At 48.0% G+C, this 21,680-nt stretch overlaps 11 protein-coding genes across 11 annotated transcripts; 7 read left to right on the forward strand and 4 right to left on the reverse strand.

Annotated features, from left to right (window-relative positions):
* Window positions 1–1,787: 1,787 nt before the first annotated feature.
* On the reverse strand, window positions 1,788–3,389 carry ASPGLDRAFT_49478 (thioesterase family protein). Its single transcript, XM_022547117.1, has 4 exons — window positions 2,802–3,389; window positions 2,716–2,724; window positions 2,437–2,607; window positions 1,788–2,381 (listed from the first exon to the last, which is right to left on the reverse strand). Exons 1-4 carry the CDS (start codon window positions 3,174–3,176, stop codon window positions 2,028–2,030), a joined length of 909 nt encoding a protein of 302 aa, XP_022398782.1. The 5' UTR covers window positions 3,177–3,389; the 3' UTR covers window positions 1,788–2,027.
* Window positions 3,390–3,453: 64 nt separating this feature from the next.
* ASPGLDRAFT_49482 (electron transfer flavoprotein regulatory factor 1) lies at window positions 3,454–4,334 on the forward strand. The gene is made up of 4 exons (XM_022547118.1): window positions 3,454–3,654; window positions 3,725–3,868; window positions 3,933–3,945; window positions 4,120–4,334. Exons 1-4 carry the CDS (start codon window positions 3,609–3,611, stop codon window positions 4,169–4,171), a joined length of 255 nt encoding a protein of 84 aa, XP_022398783.1. The 5' UTR covers window positions 3,454–3,608; the 3' UTR covers window positions 4,172–4,334.
* Window positions 4,329–5,748, reverse strand: ASPGLDRAFT_49483 (class I SAM-dependent methyltransferase). The gene has a single exon (XM_022547119.1). It carries the CDS (start codon window positions 5,605–5,607, stop codon window positions 4,396–4,398), a length of 1,212 nt encoding a protein of 403 aa, XP_022398784.1. The 5' UTR covers window positions 5,608–5,748; the 3' UTR covers window positions 4,329–4,395.
* Window positions 5,749–6,017: 269 nt separating this feature from the next.
* Window positions 6,018–7,076, forward strand: ASPGLDRAFT_27491 (uncharacterized protein; the record flags this gene model as incomplete). Its single annotated transcript, XM_022543664.1, has 3 exons — window positions 6,018–6,059; window positions 6,162–6,242; window positions 6,690–7,076. 3 exons carry the CDS (start codon window positions 6,018–6,020, stop codon window positions 7,074–7,076), a joined length of 510 nt encoding a protein of 169 aa, XP_022398785.1.
* A 2,658-nt stretch (window positions 7,077–9,734) lies between these two features.
* On the forward strand, window positions 9,735–11,829 carry ASPGLDRAFT_27492 (CCR4-Not complex 3'-5'-exoribonuclease subunit Ccr4; the record flags this gene model as incomplete). Its single annotated transcript, XM_022543665.1, has 2 exons — window positions 9,735–10,575; window positions 10,643–11,829. The coding sequence occupies 2 exons, from the start codon at window positions 9,735–9,737 to the stop codon at window positions 11,827–11,829; spliced, it is 2,028 nt and encodes a 675-aa protein (XP_022398786.1).
* A 129-nt stretch (window positions 11,830–11,958) lies between these two features.
* On the forward strand, window positions 11,959–12,465 carry ASPGLDRAFT_566602 (uncharacterized protein). The gene is made up of 2 exons (XM_022548206.1): window positions 11,959–12,239; window positions 12,301–12,465. Exons 1-2 carry the CDS (start codon window positions 12,087–12,089, stop codon window positions 12,412–12,414), a joined length of 267 nt encoding a protein of 88 aa, XP_022398787.1. The 5' UTR covers window positions 11,959–12,086; the 3' UTR covers window positions 12,415–12,465.
* Window positions 12,466–13,446: 981 nt separating this feature from the next.
* On the forward strand, window positions 13,447–14,474 carry ASPGLDRAFT_49489 (uncharacterized protein). Its single transcript, XM_022547120.1, has one exon. It carries the CDS (start codon window positions 13,863–13,865, stop codon window positions 14,388–14,390), a length of 528 nt encoding a protein of 175 aa, XP_022398788.1. The 5' UTR covers window positions 13,447–13,862; the 3' UTR covers window positions 14,391–14,474.
* On the reverse strand, window positions 14,426–16,511 carry ASPGLDRAFT_49491 (tRNA (adenine-N(1)-)-methyltransferase). Its single transcript, XM_022547121.1, has 4 exons — window positions 16,211–16,511; window positions 16,002–16,148; window positions 15,864–15,934; window positions 14,426–15,788 (listed from the first exon to the last, which is right to left on the reverse strand). The coding sequence occupies exons 1-4, from the start codon at window positions 16,317–16,319 to the stop codon at window positions 14,772–14,774; spliced, it is 1,344 nt and encodes a 447-aa protein (XP_022398789.1). The 5' UTR covers window positions 16,320–16,511; the 3' UTR covers window positions 14,426–14,771.
* On the forward strand, window positions 16,422–18,140 carry ASPGLDRAFT_49493 (putative Phosphoserine phosphatase). The gene is made up of 7 exons (XM_022547122.1): window positions 16,422–16,638; window positions 16,791–16,924; window positions 16,976–16,989; window positions 17,044–17,120; window positions 17,194–17,493; window positions 17,557–17,705; window positions 17,762–18,140. Exons 2-7 carry the CDS (start codon window positions 16,837–16,839, stop codon window positions 17,917–17,919), a joined length of 786 nt encoding a protein of 261 aa, XP_022398790.1. The 5' UTR covers window positions 16,422–16,638; window positions 16,791–16,836; the 3' UTR covers window positions 17,920–18,140.
* Window positions 18,141–18,284: 144 nt separating this feature from the next.
* ASPGLDRAFT_37400 (metallophosphoesterase family protein) lies at window positions 18,285–20,075 on the forward strand (the record flags this gene model as incomplete). The annotated part of the gene is made up of 3 exons (XM_022544812.1): window positions 18,285–18,299; window positions 18,376–19,754; window positions 19,811–20,075. 3 exons carry the CDS (start codon window positions 18,285–18,287, stop codon window positions 20,073–20,075), a joined length of 1,659 nt encoding a protein of 552 aa, XP_022398791.1.
* Window positions 20,076–20,259: 184 nt separating this feature from the next.
* On the reverse strand, window positions 20,260–21,402 carry ASPGLDRAFT_68071 (FAD-dependent oxidoreductase; the record flags this gene model as incomplete). The annotated part of the gene is made up of 3 exons (XM_022549223.1): window positions 20,260–20,725; window positions 20,771–21,168; window positions 21,220–21,402. The coding sequence occupies 3 exons, from the start codon at window positions 21,400–21,402 to the stop codon at window positions 20,260–20,262; spliced, it is 1,047 nt and encodes a 348-aa protein (XP_022398792.1).
* Between the last annotated feature and the right edge of the window lie 278 nt (window positions 21,403–21,680).

Raw genomic sequence — 21,680 nt, forward strand, 5'->3', positions numbered from 1 at the left:
GTCGCTGTTGGCTACGTGTATGACTTGCGACTGCTATTGTTCCCTGATAGGCCAGCAACGCCGTTCGAAACAGACATTTTTCAATTGTCGGCACACTTTCGCGCTTTAGTTCAACCCTAGCACAGGGCCGGCCTGTGTTTTGGCAGGATCGGATCCGAGTCCAACTGAAGCGCCGCTAAGCCGGATGATCTGATGATCTTCCTCTTGTCTGTTGCGGGGTCGACGTTGTGTGATAACTCATCCTGGCAATAGCCTGGGCATTATGTAGGGGAGCCGGTAGTTGATTATGCATATTCCCTATGAGGGGTAGGCACATACAAGTAGTTGTAGAATCTGATGGTATTTGTTGATGTTCTACGGGTGCCAACCTGGGATGAGACGAAAGGTACTGTGGCAGATACCAGAAAGCCTCATTAATGGTAAAGAAGGCTATTGCCATGCTCAGTCCATCTTCAATTATAATCATGATTCTAACGGCATATATAGATAGCTCCTTGCAGTTTATAGTCCCATGTATGCTTCCGAAGAGTCACAAGCAGGTACAGTGAGAGACTACCAGTAATATACCTAAACCTGCAGTTGATACCTACAGTGTGCAATCATCCAAGACCCCAGAATATGCTGCAGCAGACACAATAACACAACTTCCATGGTTAATGCATGGTACCAATCCGTACTGTACAATACCAGAACGTGGTATTTCAGATCGGTAACATCTCCACCGCATTGCTTTTGATCAACGGTCAAGATCCTCACAGGGGTTGAGTACTGGTACTCGAGTATACAGAGTACGCAACACTGAACACGAATTGGCAATTCTTAATGAGCAGCAAAGAATAGGAATCGCATGCAGCTGTCAATTCTCGACGCTGATTCGCGCGGACCCTGTAACAAGGATCTACCGTCTAGGGTCCCAAAACGGGAATCGCCCCTAAATTAGTTCGGCGATGCACGTGCCCCGCCATAAGGCTTGTTGTCAGGTGATTCTGCCTTACCTCATGGTTATCACACGACAGTTATAGATTCTCTTTAAGCATAGAAAATGAAGTCTGGCTCAAATATTCAAAGGTTAGAAAACAAGATAATAGTAATACATCAACTTGCATCACCACTTCTCTCAGTAATTGACTCGACCCACGGCCGAGGTTGGATTTTGGTCGGACAAATCCTAATTGATCTCAAGATCCGCGGTACGGTATGATCCCCGTCCTCGAGTTTCTTTTTTTGTATGGAAGATATTTTGAGACTTGCGGGTTCCGTGGTTCGATGCTCCATAGCTGGAAAAAGGATACAGACCCAATTTGTTGGTCTGATGGTGTGTTATGCAGCTGCAGCTAGTGTACGTTGCGGAATACTATTGGAAGCGCTTCTATCAAAAAAACAGGATAAACATTAAAAGCATTTGAAAATCACATGCATTTTCACCAGATTCAAGTGTCTTTTTTTCTTTTTCTTTCTTAGGGTCATAGTCTCCCGAGCCAACCAGAATCTGCACACCCCGCTGGAAAAACAAGTCCTGACAGATCTGGACTCGAGTTTAAGAAAATTCTGCAAAACTCGGATGGAGCCCGCTGGAGCAACTGCACCATCCACTTATCGGAACCGGGAAGTGTCCAGCCACTGCCGTGTTTCCACTCGAAGCCGTTTATGATACGTTATACGATACACAATACATTATAGTTACGATACAATGCGGGACTAAGGCATCCATCAGTGATGGCCTTGATGGTCGGTACGCTATATTATTAATATTCCTTTGATTGTGTATGGCAGTTTAGCATTGGCCAGGACCAGGCATAAAACAAGCTCTCAGCGATTCAAATCAATTTAACACCATATCTCTAGGCGCTTCGAATCTGTTCGCGGCACGTTCGAGATAGGACAGCATATTGTGGCTCAGAGCTTCGAAAATGATAAGAGCTCATGGCCGTGAGCGAATTATAATGCCTAATGAATTGTATCTACCTAGTGGTTCGCTGTACAAGTATGCACTATGCACTATGCAGTCGCAATGCCCCTTCTCCAATCTACTTCTTCGCAGATCCCGTGTCCTCGACAGCATCCTCACGATCCCAACTTTCAGTCTCAAGGGTCCGTACTCGGCCCTCAATCCCCAGAATTCTCTGCTGCCAGGTCTTCTTTGCTTCTTCTTGCAACGCCCACGCCCTCTGGAACTGTTCCATCATGAAAGGAGGCATGGGTGTCTTCTTTGCCTCTCGATAGTTGTACGTGACAATATCCTCGTGACAGCGTGCGGCCGGTCGTTGATGTGCCTCGGAAAGAATGACGACTTGAAGCTCAAAGGCCGACTTATCAGCCTGAGAAGACGGGTCCTGTACTAGCTTGTGATAAACGCTGATCTTATCGGGGTATTTCATGGGCTAGATGGCGTCAACAAACTGGGAATCGCTCAATCAAGATGGCATGTGGACGCACAAATTTGTAATCAATCTTGATGCTCCGAAGGATGAGACCAATCCCGGTCGAGCCAACGAGATTCATCCATGCCTTTTTATTCGCCGGATCCATGTGAGTTGCGAAGTTGCGCATAAAGTTCACTCTCGCCGTCTCGGCGTATCTGACATACATCACGTTGTTGACATGTCCTGGTTCAAGTCAGATGCCGCGAATATAACAAGGTTTCCTAGGGAAATGCATACCCTTCCAGACAAGTCAGCCATGAACTCAAATTAAGGGACATCACCGTAGACTTACCATAGTATCCTAATGCCAATGCACAACATAGCTATCAGTAACTCATCTCACCATTCGTACAATAAAGACAGAGGCTGTCATCATACCATCTCTCCCCATGCCACATTATGCTGGAATAACCCCCTAACAATCTCATTCGTCAAGAAACCCTCACTGCCCGAAACCAACTCCCTCCAATCTCTCGCGATCTGCTGTAAGACATCACCCGCTTCCTGAATCTGCGGCGGCTTCAGTCCAAACATCATACACCTCCCGATCCTCCGCTTTGTCAGGGTAAGCCATTTCGGGTCAATCGTGTGAGGTTTCGTGGGTGTGGGTGTGGGCATCGATGTTGATGCCGACTTCGTCTCCGCACGAACTGGTGAGGTTGAGAAGAACCGTCCGGCGGCAATTGAGGGCTTGATGATAGTGGAGGCTGCGAGGGCCTGCTGCCATAGAGCTTGTTTCGTTGGTATTCTCATTCTAGTACTATCAAATCTATGAGATGTCGTAGTTAGTTGGTAGGAATTGGATGTTGCTGTTCACTATTGAACCTCCGAGCCCGGGATTTCGGTTAACCCCGCTCTCCGCTCCGCATACTTTGAGCACGTAGTTAGATAGTTTGGTTAAGCTGGATCGTATTTGGTATGAAATCATATCAGGAAGACGCAGTCATGGATAAATTGCCGGTTAACTGATTGATTGCATTACAGGACCGAGTGTTTACAAGTTCTGTTCTATCCGTAGTTTATCCGCGGCGACGTCACCGCCGATATCTCGAAGCCGAGGAAGGTAACTCAACTTCTCTCAATTCACAGAGCTCACTACAGAACACGCATCTCTCTTCAAGTCTTTCATTGAACAACAACCCAGAAAACTCAGCCAGGACTTAGTGTCCGCTTAATGGATACACCATGACAAACCCAGCACTGCGCCGGGAGGTCATCAATATCTACAAAGGTAAAAATGCTCTCTTCCAAGAGACGCTATTGCTCTACAGTCTAGGTGTTGACAGCGCACGCTACTACAGAACTCCTCAACCTCGGCCGGGCGTATCCTCTCGGGTACGATTATTTCAGAAATCGATTGCATAAAGCGTTCTCGAGTCAGGCGCATTTGAACGATGAGGAGCAGATTAAGAAGGGTATTGCGAGGGCGGAATTTGTCAAGAAAGGTGCGCTGTTTGGTGCTGGTCTTGCTAAGGGTACCCTTTACTAATGCGACCAATCGTCATTTAGAAATAGAGGCATTGTAAGACCAATTCCTATGCTATTTGCCCATCACGGTTGTTTCATGTCCATCACGCCTTCAGAAAAAACAATACTACTTGTGGAGCTGATTAACATATTCATTCGCTATCCTTATCGTCTATCATAACATCATGCAACACTCTCGAAACAAAAGCTGATACTGACATGTCGCCAGATATTACCTGAGACGGTATCGTGCAATGAAACAGCGCTATGAAAACAATTAAAGCCCATAATCCCGCTGGGCTGATATTAAGTTTCCAAAAGAAATATTCAGGACATAAACTCCGTACATAAAAAACAAAAGAAACGTAGACTCGGGGTATCACCAATATGATGTGAGCAAATGGCCACGACTTTTCCGACCACCAGAACACCAGTCACTTTTTTTTTTTTTTTTTTTCCCTTTTTGCGCCTGTGTCTACCGAAATTTCGGTAAGATGTTTTTTTTTTATTTCTTTCGACCCCACCAGGCACTCACTTCCAGACATTCCCCACTGGTGAGGCCATCTTTCTGGAACAGATCCGCGGTCATTGCAGTCCACCATCTGTCCCATTCATCTCGGCTCTTTCCACTGGCTTCCATGAGCATAGGCTCCATGCCTTCGATCATCTGGATGACCGTGAGAAGAGCTGTGCGTCGTATTGCGAACTGATCTGTGGTTAAGGACCTCCGAGTACGGCCGGTAGAATCTCTGCCTTGTCCTTCTCGTTCCCACCGTAATTCCCCTAGTGGGATCGCAATGCGACGGCTATCCACGTTTTCCAAATCGTCAACTTCAGCATTGAAAGATAGACCGATTGTCGCGCACGGCATCGCAGAAAGTTTGCGACGATCAAACGCCGTCTCGAGCCAGGAGTTGTAGTCCTGCAGATATTTGTTTTGTGCTCTTGTGAACGGAGTCGCTGATGAAAATGTGTACGTCGCGGTGGCATCGGCTGTTTCTTGTTCCCTCGACGCTAATTTGCGAGCAGGGGCAGGGTTCGGGATCAATGATCGGAAAACCCAATCGGAGTCCCAGATTTCCAAAACACCTCCCGATTTGAGAACGCGCAATGGCTCACTCAAGCCCGATGCCTGTTGTGCTGGACTTGACGGACACATCCCTGCATCTTTAATGAAAACGAAGTCGAAGTAGTCATCGGGAAACGGTAGGCGCGGTTTGCGTAAATCATGTCGTTTAAACTGCCAATTCACACCTTTTTTCCGCAGATCGGGGGCGATGGAGACGATGTCGAGACCGGTAAAGGAGACGTTGGGATTCCCGCGACGGGCGAAGTAATCGTGGCAGAGGCTCGACCAAAGACCCGAGCCGCATGCTAATTCCAATACTCGTTTCGGGGGATTCTCAGCAAGCGACGGAGTGCAGAAGGGGCCGCCAAAGACGCGAATGAGCATAAGGGTGCGCAGGGATTGGCGATGGATTTCGGGCAGGTCGCATGGTAATGGGTAGAGGTTTTCGGGGTCTCTGAGATAGGTTCGGTCGCCATGGTGAATCAGAGGGTAGGTGCTGTAGTCATTCTGTAGGGAGGAGAGGGAGGAGGTTGACGTCCCTGCCCAGCCGGGGCCGGTGGAACTGAGGGTCGAATTCAGGTCGGAACCAGAGGCGGCGGCTGTCATCGCGGCGGGAGTGGGAATTGTTGTTGTGCTCGAGGACATCATGATATCCATCTCTTTATTTCATAGATTTCTTTCCTTCTCTGCTTCGTGTGTCTCGTCAATCGAGTCGAATTAGATCACTGGCCGAGCGCATTCTCAAGCGATACACCAATTGCGAAAAAAAAAAAAAAAAAAAAAAAAAAATTGGATAGTCGAGATAGTTGATTGGGTGGGTAAGCGCGTATGTATAGGTGACACTGGACAATAGGAGAGAGAAAGAAAGAGAAAAGAATTGCAAAGAATTAAAAAAGAGAAGAATAACTCAGTATTATTATTGTTATTATTATTATTATTATCGTTGTTATTATTGATATAATTGAACCGTGGAAAATGGAGTACGAGAAAGGGTAGGGAAGAAAGAGGGGGGCAAAAAAAAAAAAAAAAAAAGGTATCAATTCATGGTGGTGGTGGACATGGCGGCCAGTTCCACATTCCCCCTTTACGGATGGAGCATTGTAAGTACTCTAGACACATTCCAGAAATCTAGAAACCAAAAGCATAAGTGCAGTGGATGATCCTTCAATGAAGAAGGGACCATGATTCATATTCTCTGACAGGCCACTGTATCGGTTTTGAGTTACCAAAGTGTCAAACTCGTATACTGTAACCTCAATAATGTTTGTGACTACTGTCTGGCTGTAAGTCAGTGTGTCATCCCTGAGCATCACAGTAGTCCATTGACCCTGAAGATAATCCCAGATTGAGCTCGCAAATTTTATTTATCAGAAACAGGGCTAACCGGATCTAACTCTCAGCTGGATCGAACTAAGCGAACGGCTTTCCCGTGTATTGTCCACCACCGTCAAATCAGAGCGGCTGTTCATAATCAGACTTTTGGACCCAGTGGCAGAGAAGACATCGGAACATACGGAGTTACAAGCGCCCTCAATTTTTCGCTTTTTTTTTTTTTTTTCTTCTTTCTACGGAGTATTACTCGAGATCCCAGCACAAGCCGACAATTGAACCCAGTGTTTTTTTGCCTGCCCAGTGCGATTAGATTCTGCCCAACACACCAGGTCCAAGATTCGACTATGACTCGGTCCAGTGCTTGGTTACCAATTGTTGAAGATGATTGTCATTCATAGGTAAGAAACTCGCCATCAGCCCTTTTCGAAGACGTACCCGTTTTCGGTAAACATATCGAGTGCCATGATGTCAAGGAGTTTAATCCTTTTGCTTATATCTCGGGTTCCACGGATACCGGCTTTCTATTCATGGTACGCTATAATATGGAGTACTACCCTGCACGAAGTAGTACTCCGTACTGGTACAGGATCACAGACCAAGACGCCGTTGACTGTCAAAAAAAGGAAAAGGAAAAGGCACATCCGAAGTGTCGGAAGCCGGAAGGTGGCTCCGTGCAAAGACCAAACAAACTATTGACGGGTCTCCTTGGACTATCTCCGGAAAATGGAGCCCTGTGTGATACTATTCGTACTCGTACAAAGTATGGAATCACCTCTGTAATCTGAGTATCGCATACACTGCAAGTACGTCTCTTCAAGAAACTTGTAGACTTCAAAATGAAAACAACCCCGTTTATCCATCGTCAGTGAAGAAAAAAGGGGTTGTGATAGGTTATACTACGGAGTAATATTGACATATGCGTGACTTTTGAATTGGAGATAGTGGTCCCAAGACTATACCCAGTTAGTATTAGTTTATTGTTTAGTAGCGTATCTTCCTAGGTGTACTCTGTACTGAGTATCTCTGCTCTGTACTACTCTGTACTTTCTAGACGAGTATGCATGCATTTGTACCTTTGTTCTTCGAGGAAAATATATTGAATTGAAGAAGCGAAATGAATCGCGGAGATTGATCAACTAGCATTTGTCGCTATTTCGGTTTCATTTGAATTCTCAGGATCACGGCTGAATACATTGTAGCTCAATAATATTTGTATCTGAAATAGTTGGTCTCATTGGTTACTGATGCCAGATATGACTTTCCCATCAGCTCTGTTGATAAAAACACCCCACGGTTAAACTGGTTCCAAGGAAATATAGACCATCACTCTCTTTGGTCCTTCAAGATAGCAATGACCTCACCCAAATCATTCGTTGAGGTAGTCTCATTGATGTCGCTTTTTTTTTTTTTTTTTTTTTTTGGTCTCGAATATCTAATAACTAAGAGCGTTTAGTAGTAGATATGGATGGTTGAGTCACCGCTCCTAATACTCTGTGGGTATACGGAGTACAAAAAATACAGTCCTTATGTTCTTCATGGCAACTACTGCCTTCTACGAGGGAATCCGCTGGGTTTGTCGAAATGAACCACGAACACGAACAGTTGGCCAGTCTCAAACATCATGTAACAACCAAGGCCAAGATGGCTTTCTTCTAGTTTACATTCAGCGGTGATCTGTTGACCCAACCCCATTCTTCCTTGTGGCCAAGGTCCGACTGGAGATGAAAGGAGGGCTACAGGTGTGCTTGGCCAATGGGAATTCGATCCGCTGGTATCAGCGGAGCGGAATCAGCAGCGGGAGGGGTTCTACTCCTCTGTTCAGTGAATGTTGTTAGTGACTTCCCAGAGTATGACAGCCTGCCTGCAAGTTGTCCAACACTACCCAATAGGCCTTTCTGGAGTAGCTCACTGGCCAGTACTGGCTCATTTTACATTCTTAGGGCGATGCAAATGTGCCACGCCTCAGCCTACCAGGAGTAGGCGTAGTACAAGCGCTCCTCGATATTCCGTATAAAGTAAGATCTGTTGTATATTTCCTTTTCTGTATGCAAGAGCCCGGTCATGGTTGTATATCTTTCCTAAGCTTGCTCTCGCTGGATATTTTGAAAGATTGTTATTTGTTTCCGCTGTACCGAAACCAATAATATACTGTCATGTATTTGAATGGTGTGTAGACCGCAGTTGACAGCGCATTGTCCTCTTGTTTGCTTCTCCAGGAGGGGTGAACTTAGATGGGTGTTGACACTTTGTCCTGTTTCCAAACTCGATCGACACCTTACTTCTGAAAGCAATACAATGACCTAATATCGATTTTGCTGGCACTTGAAAGCCTAGATGAACACTGCCAGGATTGGATGAACCCTGAGTGATTGGAGTACTCCGTATGTAAAAGGGACTTGACATGTTGATCTGGGGTCAAGCTGGTCAGCGGGATTCGGGGTCTTTCATGTCTGTTGTTTGTTAGTCAAGGAACCCTTGTAGGAATGATAGTTATTTCTCTTGATTGGCCACGACCGGGAAGCTGGATGTTCATTGCCAGATATAGAGCAGAGATACCCCGTCCTCCCCAGAGCCGTTCGCAAGATCAGTGGACCGGACGGACGAATCACGTCCCCGGCGAGTGTATCACGTGACCCAACAACTTCCGCCTTCGATGCAAACCACTTCGCAGCAGCCTCAAGACACGCCGGAAGAGTTAACATATCGACCAACACGCAGGTCTTGCCGCATCCATCAATTCGTTAAACAGTGCGCCTTGTCCTCCCTGTCTAATTTCTTTTTCTTACTTTCTTTGTTGCTCTCGCCTGCGAAAGGTCGTTTTTTCTCTTTCTCTAACCGCCCGGTATTAAGCAGAATTGCCGCCAGATCTTCGTCCCTCCGACGTCCTGTGACTCGTCTCGCCCCCGACGCCGGTTTCGATCGTTCGACCATCGTGTCTTTTATTCTTCCATATTCCCATATTAGATCCGGGTATTTATCAGATTACACTCCGAGGACGGCACAAGGTTGTTTGGGATTTCCCTCTCTTTGTGTGTCGCTGTAGACCGGTGATCTTGGACACACAATAGCCCGGGGTGGTCGTTCCGCTCCAGAACTCCATGTGGAAGAGAAGGAGAGATCGTATCCGAACCCCGATTCCTCTTCTGTCTTCTTTCACTGCTTTGAACCCGGCGTTCTCGGTTCGGGTTTCCTCATACACTCCTTCTCAAGTCGATAAGCTCAGGTCTCGTCTGCCACGTTAAATGGCAGATGGTACCTACAGGTTCCAGCAGCCTGGGGCCGGGCAGTTCTTCTTCCAGACGCAACCGCAACAGCAATCTCACCAACGACAACTCCTTCGAAACGGAACGAACTCTCCCTCGGGAAAGTTAAGATACACACACGACACTCCTTCCCCTGCTCGTTCTCCGCCCCTCACGCAAGCAGCCGCCCTCAATTTCGCCATGTACAGTCAAGCCCACCAAGGCCAGCATGTCATGATGAATGGCAGCCAGGCCCACCAACGTTTCAGCATGCAGATCCCCAAATTCCAAACGCAAACCCACCATGCACATGCGCAGCAAGCCCACCCTCACGCACACCATCATCAGCCTCTTACCCAGCATGCCTTCTCCGCGGCAGCATTGGCAACCACCACGCCGCATTTTACGCCAACTCCTATGCAGAATGGGATCCACGCCAATCTCGACGATGACATTGATGAGATGAATGAACATTGGCAACAGCAGCTGCAGTTGGCAGCCGAGTCGAGACAGGCCAGCTCCCCGCACTACCACGCTCGTAGTGTGGCACAACAAGCCAAGGGTATCCAGATCGCACCGAGTCAGATCGAAGTTCAAGAGGTGAGCACCGACGGACGGAATGGTGTGGTGAGGACAAAGCCAGCTCCGAGGCAGGGTTGGCACGCTCTTGATTTCGGTGGCCAAGGGTTGCGTGCTCTTTCCACATCCTTATTCCACTACAAATTCCTGGAACAATTATACCTTAACCACAATAAACTGAAGGTCCTTCCACCGGCTATTGGGCAACTGCGGAAATTGACTCACTTGGATCTGTCCGGCAACGATTTGACCGACCTTCCCGAAGAAATTGGCATGCTTTCCAGCCTAAAGAAGCTTTATCTATTCGACAACAACCTTCGCACTCTTCCTTATGAGATGGGATACCTTTACAGGCTGGAGACTCTGGGAATCGAGGGTAACCCGTTGAACGATGTCCTGAAAGCACAAATCATGAAGGATGGCACGAAGGCCTTGATCAGATATCTCAAAGAGGAAACGCCAGGTTGGTTGACGTCTGCCCTTTTGAGACCATGTCCGTACCTTGATACTAATTGCTCCGTTTCTCACAGTACACCTTCCTCCTCCCGATAGAGACTGGATTATTCTCGATGAAACTGCCAACTCTTCTAATAACCCCACTGAGAAAGTTACTGTTATCTCGTATAACACGTTATGCAGCACCTCTGCAACCCAATCGCACTATGGATACGCCCCTTCTCGTGTTCTGTCGTGGGAATTCCGGCGAGAGCTCATCTTCAACGAGCTCAGGTCCCATGGCTCGGATATTGTGTGTCTTCAGGAAGTCGATCAAGGAAGTTACAACGAATACTTCCGGGAGCAGTTGGCTTATAGCGGCTACAAGGGAGTGTATTGGCCACGAGGTCGTGCAATGGGCATGCAGGAGGATGACGCTAAAAATGTCGACGGCTGCGCGACATTTTTCAAGGAAAAGAAATTCATTCTCCTGGACAAGCAAATGATCAACTTTGGTCAGACGGCTGTGCGACGGCCTGACGCCAAGGGCCAGGATGACATTTACAACCGACTTTGGCAGAAAGACCATATCGCAGTTGTCATCTTCTTGGAGAACAGGCAAACTGGCTCGAGGTTCATCGTCGTGAATGCACATCTCTATTGGGATCCTGCTTTCAAGGATGTCAAACTGATCCAGACCGCCATTCTGATGGAAGAGATTACGAAACTCTCGGATACTTACGCCAAGTGGCCTGCGTGTACTGACAAGACAGCGTTCCGGTTCTCTGAGGCAGAGGAAGAATCCGATACGCCGCTTTCAAAGCCTGCTCCGTCGATGGAGTATGCTAGTGGCGATCAGATTCCACTTCTCATGTGTGGTGACTTCAATTCTTCGCCTGGATCCGCCGCGTATAACTTGATCGCGAACGGGCGACTGACGGAAGAACACCCGGATCTCGAGAAGCGGCTTTACGGAAACCTCAGCCGGGTTGGTATGACTCATCCGTTCAAGCTGAGATCAGCGTATGGTACAATTGGCGAAATGAGCTTCACAAATTACACCCCAGATTTCAAGGATATCCTCGACTATATCTGGTTCTCGTCCACTTCACTTCACGTCTCGGCATTGCTCGGGGAAGTAGACAAGGAATATCTCAAGCGGGTTCCCGGCTTCCCGAACTACCATTTCCCTAGTGATCACGTTGCACTCTTCGCTGAGTTCACTATTAAAGGGAAGAAGGGCAAGGTTGTGGAGGCAGATTTTGGGCCGCAACGGAATTAAGAGTGGAGGAAGGGTCATTGATTGACTGGTGTTTTCGTAACCAGTTGTGTTCTCAGTTTCTTTTTGTCATCTCGGAATCTTTGGGGGTCTCGTGTGTTGTTTGCTTGCGATGCTTCTTCTTCTTCTTCTTCTTCTTCTTCTTCTTCTTCTTGCGTTTCCTTTCTGCATCTTACCTTCTTGTGTGCTCATTGCCTACCTTTCTTTTCATTGTGTTGCTGTCGCCATTGGGCACTTGTTTCAATTGAACCCACATTGTTATGTTCTTGGAAAGTAGTCAATGGCGCAGCAAGTTTTCTTTTCTTCCATTGGGATGCTATCTATCTTGGGCTTCTTTCCGTTCTTCCTTACTCGCGATCACTTTGCCTCATCTTTCTCATCCCACCTCATCTAACGTCCACTACAACCATGGTGTTTACGACGTCTAGGGAGGGAGTTGGTGTTTGGGTTGAAACTTTCCTGGGGACCTGGTAGAGATCTTTTGATCGTTTGGTGCCACGATGGGCCCAGATGAAAAGAAGTAAAAGAAAACACTATGCTAGATGTTTCTCTTTTTCCCTCTGCCATTTTCCTCTTTCTCCATTTTAGGCGAATGGGGTTCTCTTCTGTCTGCTATATGAATGTTTTGTCTTTGGCTTGGTGTTTTCTTACTATTTTTCGCTCTTCAGGAAATTATGATAAGCCTCTCTTCAGAGTGCTTTTTGATTCTTTTTCATCTCAATTTCTTTCGTAAGAGTAAACTGGTCTTGAATAATAGTGATGCTGGGCTCTTGAAGTGGATGTGTTTGGTTACATATATGTACTGGGATTTTTAAAATTATCGTCTTTCCTCTTCTGGGCGACACGGCTCAGTGGGCATGCCCAGGGCCTGCTCGGTCGTGAAAATGGAATAAGTAAGGAGTTGATTGTAAAGCCTGAGAGTCATTTAATATCATGCTGGCGAGGCCAAAACGACTTCCGACGGTCATCCTCTATATACAAGCCACGCATGAAACTAGATGTATCATTCCCCTTGCATGTTGCTCTCTCTTTCTCAATCTACCCCTGGTACCCAAGGTCAAAATCCCTATTTCTAATAAACGAAGTTTCCCGGATCGCCATTGTACTTCATGACCGAGTCACTAGAGAAGGAGACGCTGCCCATCGCAAGCACATAGGCCGGGGGCACGCTGCGTCCATTCAGGTTTCTCCGTTGCCAACGCCACCAAACATGAGCTAGGTATGCATGGTGTAAGTAGAATGTAGGGTCGCCGTTACTTCCAACGGGGGGTTTCATCTTAGGCAAAAGGGAGGATGGTTCATGAGGCAGCGCTCAGCCCTAATGAATTGGTATCGCATATCCTCAGTAGAAAGGAGCGGCTGAGCAGTACAAATGACTCGTGGTAGCCTACCGTACATTTAATTGACAGAAAATTCCCATAGCACCGGTTAGCGACACATCGCAAGACGTGCTTCATCAACGAAGATTGCCAAGCTATACCCCGGATTTCTGACACGTTAGGGGATGATTATTAAGCAATCCAAGGGGCAAGTCTCACCTTCTTTTCTTCAAACGTACCTTAGGCATCTTGTCAGTATGCTCGGCATCTCTCAACTGTTTCGATGGCGGGTTTGGCCTACTCTCTGCCTCCTCATATCGTCCCTTGCTAGGAGGATCAGCTCACTCCTACCTCTCCTCGGTCAGCCTGCTGCCGCCGCACCTGACGATGTGAGCCATTCTGAATTTACCCTCTTCAGCAAACCTGCTAAGAGAAAAAAAGGAGGTGTTGTCCCTAGATCTTCTGGAGAATGACTATCTTTATCGAATAAAGAGAAATACACGGATTGTATATGTTTCTGTCCTTGACGGAGATATCGTTCCGCTTGACTGCAGGTCAGATAGTTTTCGGATTCTTTCGAAGTTGCGGAAAGTTCCAAGGTGGGAGGAAGAATGGAAAACACTCACTGTTCGAAGTGGCTCCCATGGTATTGAAAGTACTCCAGACGAATTCTCGCCACACGGATTGGACCTCGGACGGCTTAATGTTTCTTCTGCCATGTTTTACAATCTTTCAGATCTGAGAACGGTCTCTCGAATTAGTGATCGCATCTATTGGGTAAGCTGTGATGGTGAGACGCGGATACTGAAAGTCGCACAATTCAAATATGAAATTCCGTATTTACAGCAAGAGGTTTCAGTATACTCTACACTGACATCGGCTGGCTTTCCGCTTGCTCCGCGATTCATTGGTTACGTCTACGAGGAAACGAAAGATCGAACAGTTGGCTTCCTGGTGGAGGAGATTTTTGGAAACCCGCCAGATATACAAAATCTCAGCGAATGCGTGAAGACAGTTCGCCTATTGCATACATTCGGAATTGTTCATGGGGACCCCAATAGATACAACTTTCTGATGACAGAGAACGGTGCAAAGGTCTTCGATTTTGAAGTTTCGGTTGCTAAAGAAGATGTGGGTCACTATTTATGTAGAAGCCGCGACAGCGAGACGTATCTGCTTCTGACAATTCGCTATTCACCATTGGATATCTACTCAGAAAGTAAGCAAACATCAATATCCTACTGAGATAATGCGAGGTAATTGCTCATAGCTGGTGGTGATTGGTTTCTTTACTCAGGGAAACCACTGTCTGGACTAATAAGAAGTAGTAAGATAGCTAGATATATATCAGAACTAATTCATGTGTCCTTACTGAGGGCAGTGAACGTATGTCTATTAACTAGGGTGATGTTACATATCTGACCACCCATCACCAAATACCCCGGGAAGACACCGACGCAGTCAATTTGGCCTCTCGGTTAAGAGCTCCTCGCAAGAAATCCTCGACAATCCAGTAACTGTTTCTATATAATGCCCATTTGACCCATATTTTTACATCAATGCGTAACTATTGTACAACGGATAACTTCAATACAAAAACAAATAGGAGAGGAAAGGGAACAGAGTTTACTTCCTGGCAGAATCCTCAATCCGTCTCCAGATTCCCACAAACCCACCGCCTACGATCCTCGTTCCAACCTTGGGTCTACAGACCAAGACGCTATCTTCCTCTTTTGGTGCTTCTTCCTCGACATTCGACGATGACGATGACTCTTCCTGATCCTGTTGAAGGCCCCCTTCATCCGACTCGGTGGATGATGAAGTCCCTGTCCAAGAAGACGGATCAGCTCGCGACTTCTTTACAGCAAAGCGGACGTCCCATTGACGGCCGTTACTAATACCAGCACCGAGTTCGACGACCTTCTCCTGAACAAATGGGAGTCGCTGTTGACGAATGATGTCGATGCACTCGCCGATTTGCGTGATGCTGGGCATGAACACGGCGAGGAAACCGTCCCGTTTCAGGATCTGGGCGACATGGGGAATCCGCATATGGGCGGAGGGCATGTCTAGGATTGCGTATGAGAGGAAGGGGTCGGGGTGGGTGTTATCGCGGGTTGTGAGGGAGGATAGGAGGCCTGTTGATGCCGATGAAGCATTTGCGCGTTGTTTGATCTGCTCTGCGATCCAGTTCTCCACGTGGCCTACGTAAAAGTCGACGTTTCCTGCGTAGATCCCTCGTCGAAAGCCGCGGACAGTCCTCTCAGCATGGACGGAGAATTTGGGGGATACGTCGACGGTGTGGATGACGGCTCCACGAGACGCTCGCCAGGCATCCCATTGCTTCTGTGTTGGATCCTCTGCGGCGTCTCCGTCGGATTGTTGCTCTTTTCGAAGCGTTTTGGGTGCGTCCTCGTCTGGCCGGAGTGGCCTGTCCGGTGGGTATTGGATTTGGGATTTCTCGGGTAACGGTGGTGGGTTTGAATTGGCCGCTTGAATTGCGCGCGCAAGATGCAGAGTCAACGAGCCATGTCCAGTTCCGGATTCGAGGATCTCCAATGGCGCTGGTTGTTCGCCTTCTGCGTGAGGAGCAACGTGGATGTCAAGGAGGGAGACGATTAAATTGGCATCGGCCGCATAAATCTACTTAAGACGGCGTTAGCCGTTTTATAGCCCAGCACCCAATATATGAATAATACAAGCAATGTGAATGCATACCGGCGTTACCAAACGAGGTGTCATGGCGACATATTCGTCGAGATTGGGGAGGGAAAGTCGGTACTCAGGGCCTAGTCATTTGAAAACCAATGGTCAGTTCGCGCGCATATCCTCTGTTGCTCAATTATGCCAACTAACCTTTATGCGCAGGATACAGATCGCGTACCCTCCGGCCGATAATGGTGTCATGGTATAAAGTTCCCCGACGAGTATCGGTCCTGTGACCTTGTCGCAATGGTTTACTCAGAATTGGATTCTTGCCATGAACGATGACGCGATCGCCATCTAGAAAAAACCAATTGAATCAGCATTTGCTTTCCAGCTAAGACCGCAATTGGAATCCATACCGCGAAAGATTGAAAAGTCCGTGTCGAGGGACCGTGAAAATTTCGGAAGCGCTGGTTTGGACGTATTCAGTCCCAAGACTCGACGGAGGGACTGCAGCAAACGAGCCATCCAAGCGACCTGGATTGAAATTGTTGTGAGATATGTTTGCGATTGAAGATGTGGCTCAAAAAAGTGCTGTTATCGGAGATCAAGATTATTCTTTCCGGTCAATGCCGGCCGATCCATTTTGGGTATTGTTATTAGTAGCGGGGCCCCCTCATTGCTTTGTTCCCCGCCAAGGGTCTCGCTCTCTGTCCTCTTCTCCCTCGTTTCTACCTCTTTTCTTCTCATCTCTCAACTTCTCCTAGAAATCCCCCTCTTTCTAGAACACCAAAAGAACCATTCTGGATTATCTAAGCGGTTCTACTACCTCCTGCGCTTAATCTCGGTGGGTCAATCACTTACATCATTCTCCCGGTTTGCTCTTTCCAACTATGATGCTCGCCGTGCCTGAAGTTCTTGGGTATCCTTGGATATGGGATTGGAGGGGCTTTTTATAAATATGGCATTGTCGCAAATAGCTAACTCTTTCTACCACAGCAAATTGATCCTTCGATAAACTACGCATCGCCGTATCTAGACCACAATGGCACCCGCCGACCTTCCTTACTTGAAGACCAACCCATCCGTGATCTTCTTCACGGACTTCGATGGCACAATTACACTTGAAGACAGTGAGTGACTCGGATCGTGCTCTTACAGCAGGCGCTGACGGCAGTCTAAAGGCAATGACTACTTGGTACGATATACAATCTCCGAATGAACCTTCGCATATGCTGACAATCTATAAAAGACGGACAATCTCGGCTTTGGACAGACGAAGCGTCGCAAGTTGAACATCAATGTTCTCGAGAAGAAAACCAGTTTCCGGTATGATACAACAGCGTGGGCAGTCTCGCGCCGTTTCATGAGAGAGGCTAACTGTTCTCGCTCCTGTGTTAAGAGACGCTTTCTGGCAGATGTTGGGCAGTGTCAAGACCCCCTTCAGTGAATGTGTCGAGACGCTTTGCAAGGTAATGAAGCTGGACCCTCACTTCGTCGAGTTCTATGAGTGGGCCAAGGCAAACAACGTGCCGATTGTTGTTTTGTCATCTGGAATGATCCCTATCATCAGGGCTTTGCTTGAGAAATTGCTGGGCCACAAACCTGACCACATTGTTATCATCGCCAATGACGTGGAAAGCCGTGATGGCAAGCACATCAACACCCCAGGTGGCTGGCAGATCAAGTACCACGACGACAGGTAGGTCGCAGGATGTTTTGGCTCTGAAGAGGGTATCAAGATACTGATCAGAACTATTTGCAGTCACTTCGGCCACGACAAGTCGTTGGAAATCAAGCCATACGCCCAGTTGCCACATGATGAGCGCCCTACATTGCTGTACGCTGGAGACGGTGTCTCTGACCTTTCTGCTGCAGCCGAGACTGATCTTCTTTTCGCAAAGAAGGGAAATGGTATGCTCAATACAGTTACTTGCAACTTCGGGGGAACGCAAGCTAACCGAGACCAGATCTGGTGACCTTCTGCGAACGTGAAGGAATGCCATTCACCACCTTTGAAGATTGGAGTTCGATTCTGGCCACCTCTAAGGATATTCTAAGCGGCAAGGTCAGCGTCAAGAAAGTAGCCCAAGAAGGCCTGGAAAAGGAGCAAAAAGATGAGGCCTGAGCAGATGACTATGACAGGTAAACGGGATAGACGATAGAAAGACTCGGGGTACCTTGTCGACACGATGTAGATAATTAGTACTCCGTACAAGCGATCATGAATCCACGAACATGATAACTATGTATATGTCCCAAAGAGGCTTAGTGAGAGCGACATGTGACCGCCTTCCCCGGCAGAGCGGGAAATCGGGGCAAGAAAGCATATTAACTTTCATCCTTGCAAAAGGCCTCTTTTAGATGACCGGTTGATGGTCGTCTTGGAGTGCCTCTACATTGTTTTCTTATTACGATTCTGAATTGCACCATGATCCAGCGCCCGGCGACTTATTATCTACTGAATAGTTGCCAGGGGTATCGGATGCCAACATGACACGCCGAATTGTACGAGCCCCTTTCCCTGTATTCATTAAGCAATTCACAGGCAAAGAGGCTTGCTAATGCCGCTGTCTCCATGTAGGTGCGGGCAGGCGTACAGCTTGCGCTATTTGCAGGTTTCATACTGCTCCTAGTCCTATTTCTCGATAACCGGTATCGCGTCCTACCGGCCTCGATTCACGGCCACCTACCCACACATTACTCTGGCCTCGTCGTTACCGATGTAACTGTCAGTACCTGCTCGTCATTCAACGTGTTTTCCAACTGCAAAGTCAACAAGGACACGTGGACTCGGGTCGATAAGGATCTCTACCTGCGCACGGGATGGACGTCGAGCGCATACATTCATTTTGAACGAAAGAAGGAGGAGGAGTTGCTTCCAACGGACAGGGTGGTCCTTGATATGAAAATCGGCCGACTTAATCCCCAGTCGATGGAGGGTGCTTCCAAAAGCGATGTAGAACTATGGGAGCAGAGACCGGGAGGTATATGGTTGAAGCGGACGGCCAAACGCCACGCGAGCGACTCGCAGACCACCGTCACCTCGGTCGATGTGCTCTTCGGGGCTGATGCGGTTGACCCGCGCATTGGTTGGGAAGTCAGGGATACTCCGTTGCTGCTGAACAGCTGGACGGAGCAATTGGAGGCTCGCGTTACCGTCCGAAGAGGTGATCCACAAAAGACCAAGAGGGCCGTTCCGAGGATCAACGATGATGGACGATTTAAGATTATGCAGTTGGCAGATTTGCATATGAGTACTGGTCTGGGCGCTTGTCGAGAGCCAGTGCCGGCCGAGCTTGTACCTGGCCAGTCGTGCGAGGCTGATCCTCGAACTCTAGATTTTGTGGAGAGGCTTTTGGATGAAGAGAAACCTGACCTGGTTATTCTCAGTGGAGACCAGGTGAACGGTGAGACCTCGAAAGACGCCCAAAGCGCGCTCTTTAAGCCTGTCAAGCTGCTTGTGGATCGCAAGATCCCTTATGCGGCCATTTTCGGCAACCATGATGATGAGGGTGACCTTAACCGGTCGGAACTTATGGACATTTACGAAGATCTCCCTTACTCCCTATCCTCTGCCGGCCCCGATGACATAGATGGCGTTGGGAACTACATTGTTGAGGTTCTTGGTAGCGGGAAATCGGCCCATTCTGCATTGACTCTCTATCTCCTTGACACACATTCTTATTCCCCCGACGAGCGACAGTTCCGCGGATATGACTGGATCAAACCGAACCAGATTCGGTGGTTCCAGAACGCAGCCCGGGGTCTGAAAACCAAACACCAAGCTTACACGCACATGCATATGAACATGGCTTTCATTCACATCCCGCTTCCCGAATATCGTGACAATCATAATTACTTCCGAGGCGGTTGGCCAGAGGCCCCTACGGCGCCTGGGTTCAACACTGGCTTCAAGGATGCGATGGAGGAACAGGGTGTTCTTTTCGTTAGTTGTGGACAGTAAGTCAACTATCCATCATGCTGTTGTGATATACCTGACTAACCCTTTCATTCAGCGATCATGCCAATGACTATTGCATGGTTAACAAGGATAAAAACGACAAGCCTTCCTCGTGGATGTGCTATGGCGGTGGCTCAGGCCTTGGTGGCTACGGAGGGTACAATGACTATGTTCGACGAGTGCGATTCTTCGACTTTGACATGAACGCTGGACGAGTCGTGACATATAAGCGGCTGGAATGGGGCGAGATCGAGTCCCGGATCGACGAGATGATGATTATTGACGGCGGCACGGTGAAAGGGCCTGATGGGGCCAATTAGGATATTCTTTTTTCAAGTCTGGTTGGCGTGAGGTTTCGGGTTTATATCATGGTTATCATTTTAATTCTGCTGTACAATACTTGGTTGGTTGATACATGGGAATCAGTCTCAACCCCGAAAAGTTATCCTTATTGAGTTATCATTATCATATCCGTTATAGTACTATATGATTATCACAACGGTATCACCACCACTTTTCGAAGAAAATCCTCTCCTGCCCATCTCCAAGCAGCCCTCGAAGTATCCCATCAAACTCATCCGTCATCCCCAGCGGCCCACACAGATAACACACCGTCTCCTCCGGCCTAACACTCCCATCCGCTCCCTTAACAACCACTCCAAGATCCTCACGACTGATCCTCCGTGGATGAATAGAAATATCGACCGGTGGAGCAGTCCTTAGCGGCGAATTATCTGGTAGATCCGTGATGAAGAGATCAAGTCCGATGCGCAGACGATGCGATTGGCATTGCGACTGGGTGATATGGCGGAGACGCGAGAGAAAGAGAATTTGGTCTAGTGTTGTTTCGGTCGAGGACGGAGTGGGGTCGGGGAGGCGAGTGGAGTAGAGGACTTGGATGTTTGTTGGATTGGGGAGGACGGTGTTGGATTCGTTATTGTTTAGGTGGGAGAGAATTGAGATGAGAGGGCTGGACATTAGTTTCGTTTTGTGATTGGGGTATCGCTATACTTACTTGATGCCTACACCTCCAGCAATCAAAACTACATTCCGGACATCATTCAGATCAATCCCTGACGGCGGCCAGACGAAACCCCCACCTACACGAATCCCCAGTTCCGTACCCAGGATCTCATCCTTGGGTTTCCAAAGCCATGCGCTCGCCGGATTCGACAGCGCCTTCTGCACAGCCAATTCGACGTAGGGTGGTCTCCCTGCAGAGTCAACAGGTGGGAGACCAGGCTCCGCGACGGAATCAAAATGCTCTTTTGGCGGTTGCTCGGGAATTGGTAGGACGTTTGCATCTGCTGGTGTGGAGGTAATGCTAAAGCCGCCGGCATTGGGAATGGTTGGGATATGGACGTCTAGCCATTGACCGGGGAGGAAGGTTAGGGGTTGGGGTGTTTTGTCTTCCTATGATGGGTTAGTCTAGTTTACACAGTGACTGGTTTGTCATGTACGTACATCGCCATCTTGAATGTCGTTCTCTAGACTCTGTACATTAGGCGGGATGGTTAATTGGAGCAGACGGACAGTCGGGTTGAGTTCGTCAATATGCGTTAATCGCACTGTAAACAGTCTATTTTGGCGCGGTTCTGCTGCTGTGCGTACTTGGTGAGGTACACCTGTCTTGGGTTTGGAGCTCATCTGGCGATACTTAGAAAGTGGGTGGTGATGTCGTTGTACGAGGGTTCTGGCTATTATAAACGGTGACCGGAGCAGATGATTGGAACACAGCCACTGGAGGCTCTTTCCGTGCATGAATGGTTCCTTTATTCAGTTCAAGCTGAAGCTGTGTACAGTATATAGTAGTGATGGCAGCGGTGATTGCGATTTAGTGAGGTCAGGCTGACCACGCAAATGACGTAGTTCTCTGCCTAGATGGACATATAAACCACCTTAACAGGAGCCCAGTGCCTTTTGGC

This window comes from Aspergillus glaucus (assembly GCF_001890805.1).
Source record: "Aspergillus glaucus CBS 516.65 unplaced genomic scaffold ASPGLscaffold_16, whole genome shotgun sequence".
In the NCBI taxonomy this organism is placed as follows: Eukaryota; Fungi; Ascomycota; class Eurotiomycetes; order Eurotiales; family Aspergillaceae; genus Aspergillus; species Aspergillus glaucus.

Excerpts from the sequence above, each read along its gene's own strand:
- ASPGLDRAFT_49478 (XM_022547117.1), bottom strand. The coding sequence starts at position 3,176 with ATGAGAATACCAACGAAACAAGCTCTATGGCAGCAGGCCCTCGCAGCC. Across the intron at positions 2,382-2,436 it reads TCAAGATTGATTACAAATTT|CCCATGAAATACCCCGATAA; the intron begins GTGCGTCCACAT and ends GACGCCATCTAG.
- ASPGLDRAFT_49482 (XM_022547118.1), top strand. The coding sequence starts at position 3,609 with ATGACAAACCCAGCACTGCGCCGGGAGGTCATCAATATCTACAAAG. Across the intron at positions 3,655-3,724 it reads GGTCATCAATATCTACAAAG|AACTCCTCAACCTCGGCCGG; the intron begins GTAAAAATGCTC and ends ACGCTACTACAG.
- ASPGLDRAFT_49483 (XM_022547119.1), bottom strand. The coding sequence starts at position 5,607 with ATGATGTCCTCGAGCACAACAACAATTCCCACTCCCGCCGCGATGACA.
- ASPGLDRAFT_566602 (XM_022548206.1), top strand. The coding sequence starts at position 12,087 with ATGTTCTTGGAAAGTAGTCAATGGCGCAGCAAGTTTTCTTTTCTTCCA. Across the intron at positions 12,240-12,300 it reads ACGTCCACTACAACCATGGT|AGATCTTTTGATCGTTTGGT; the intron begins GTTTACGACGTC and ends GGGACCTGGTAG.
- ASPGLDRAFT_49489 (XM_022547120.1), top strand. The coding sequence starts at position 13,863 with ATGTTTTACAATCTTTCAGATCTGAGAACGGTCTCTCGAATTAGTGAT.
- ASPGLDRAFT_49491 (XM_022547121.1), bottom strand. The coding sequence starts at position 16,319 with ATGGCTCGTTTGCTGCAGTCCCTCCGTCGAGTCTTGGGACTGAATACG. Across the intron at positions 16,149-16,210 it reads GGACTTTTCAATCTTTCGCG|ATGGCGATCGCGTCATCGTT; the intron begins GTATGGATTCCA and ends GGTTTTTTCTAG. Across the intron at positions 15,935-16,001 it reads TCTGTATCCTGCGCATAAAG|GCCCTGAGTACCGACTTTCC; the intron begins GTTAGTTGGCAT and ends TCAAATGACTAG.
- ASPGLDRAFT_49493 (XM_022547122.1), top strand. The coding sequence starts at position 16,837 with ATGGCACCCGCCGACCTTCCTTACTTGAAGACCAACCCATCCGTGATC. Across the intron at positions 17,121-17,193 it reads GAGAAGAAAACCAGTTTCCG|AGACGCTTTCTGGCAGATGT; the intron begins GTATGATACAAC and ends TCCTGTGTTAAG. Across the intron at positions 17,706-17,761 it reads TTTCGCAAAGAAGGGAAATG|ATCTGGTGACCTTCTGCGAA; the intron begins GTATGCTCAATA and ends AACCGAGACCAG.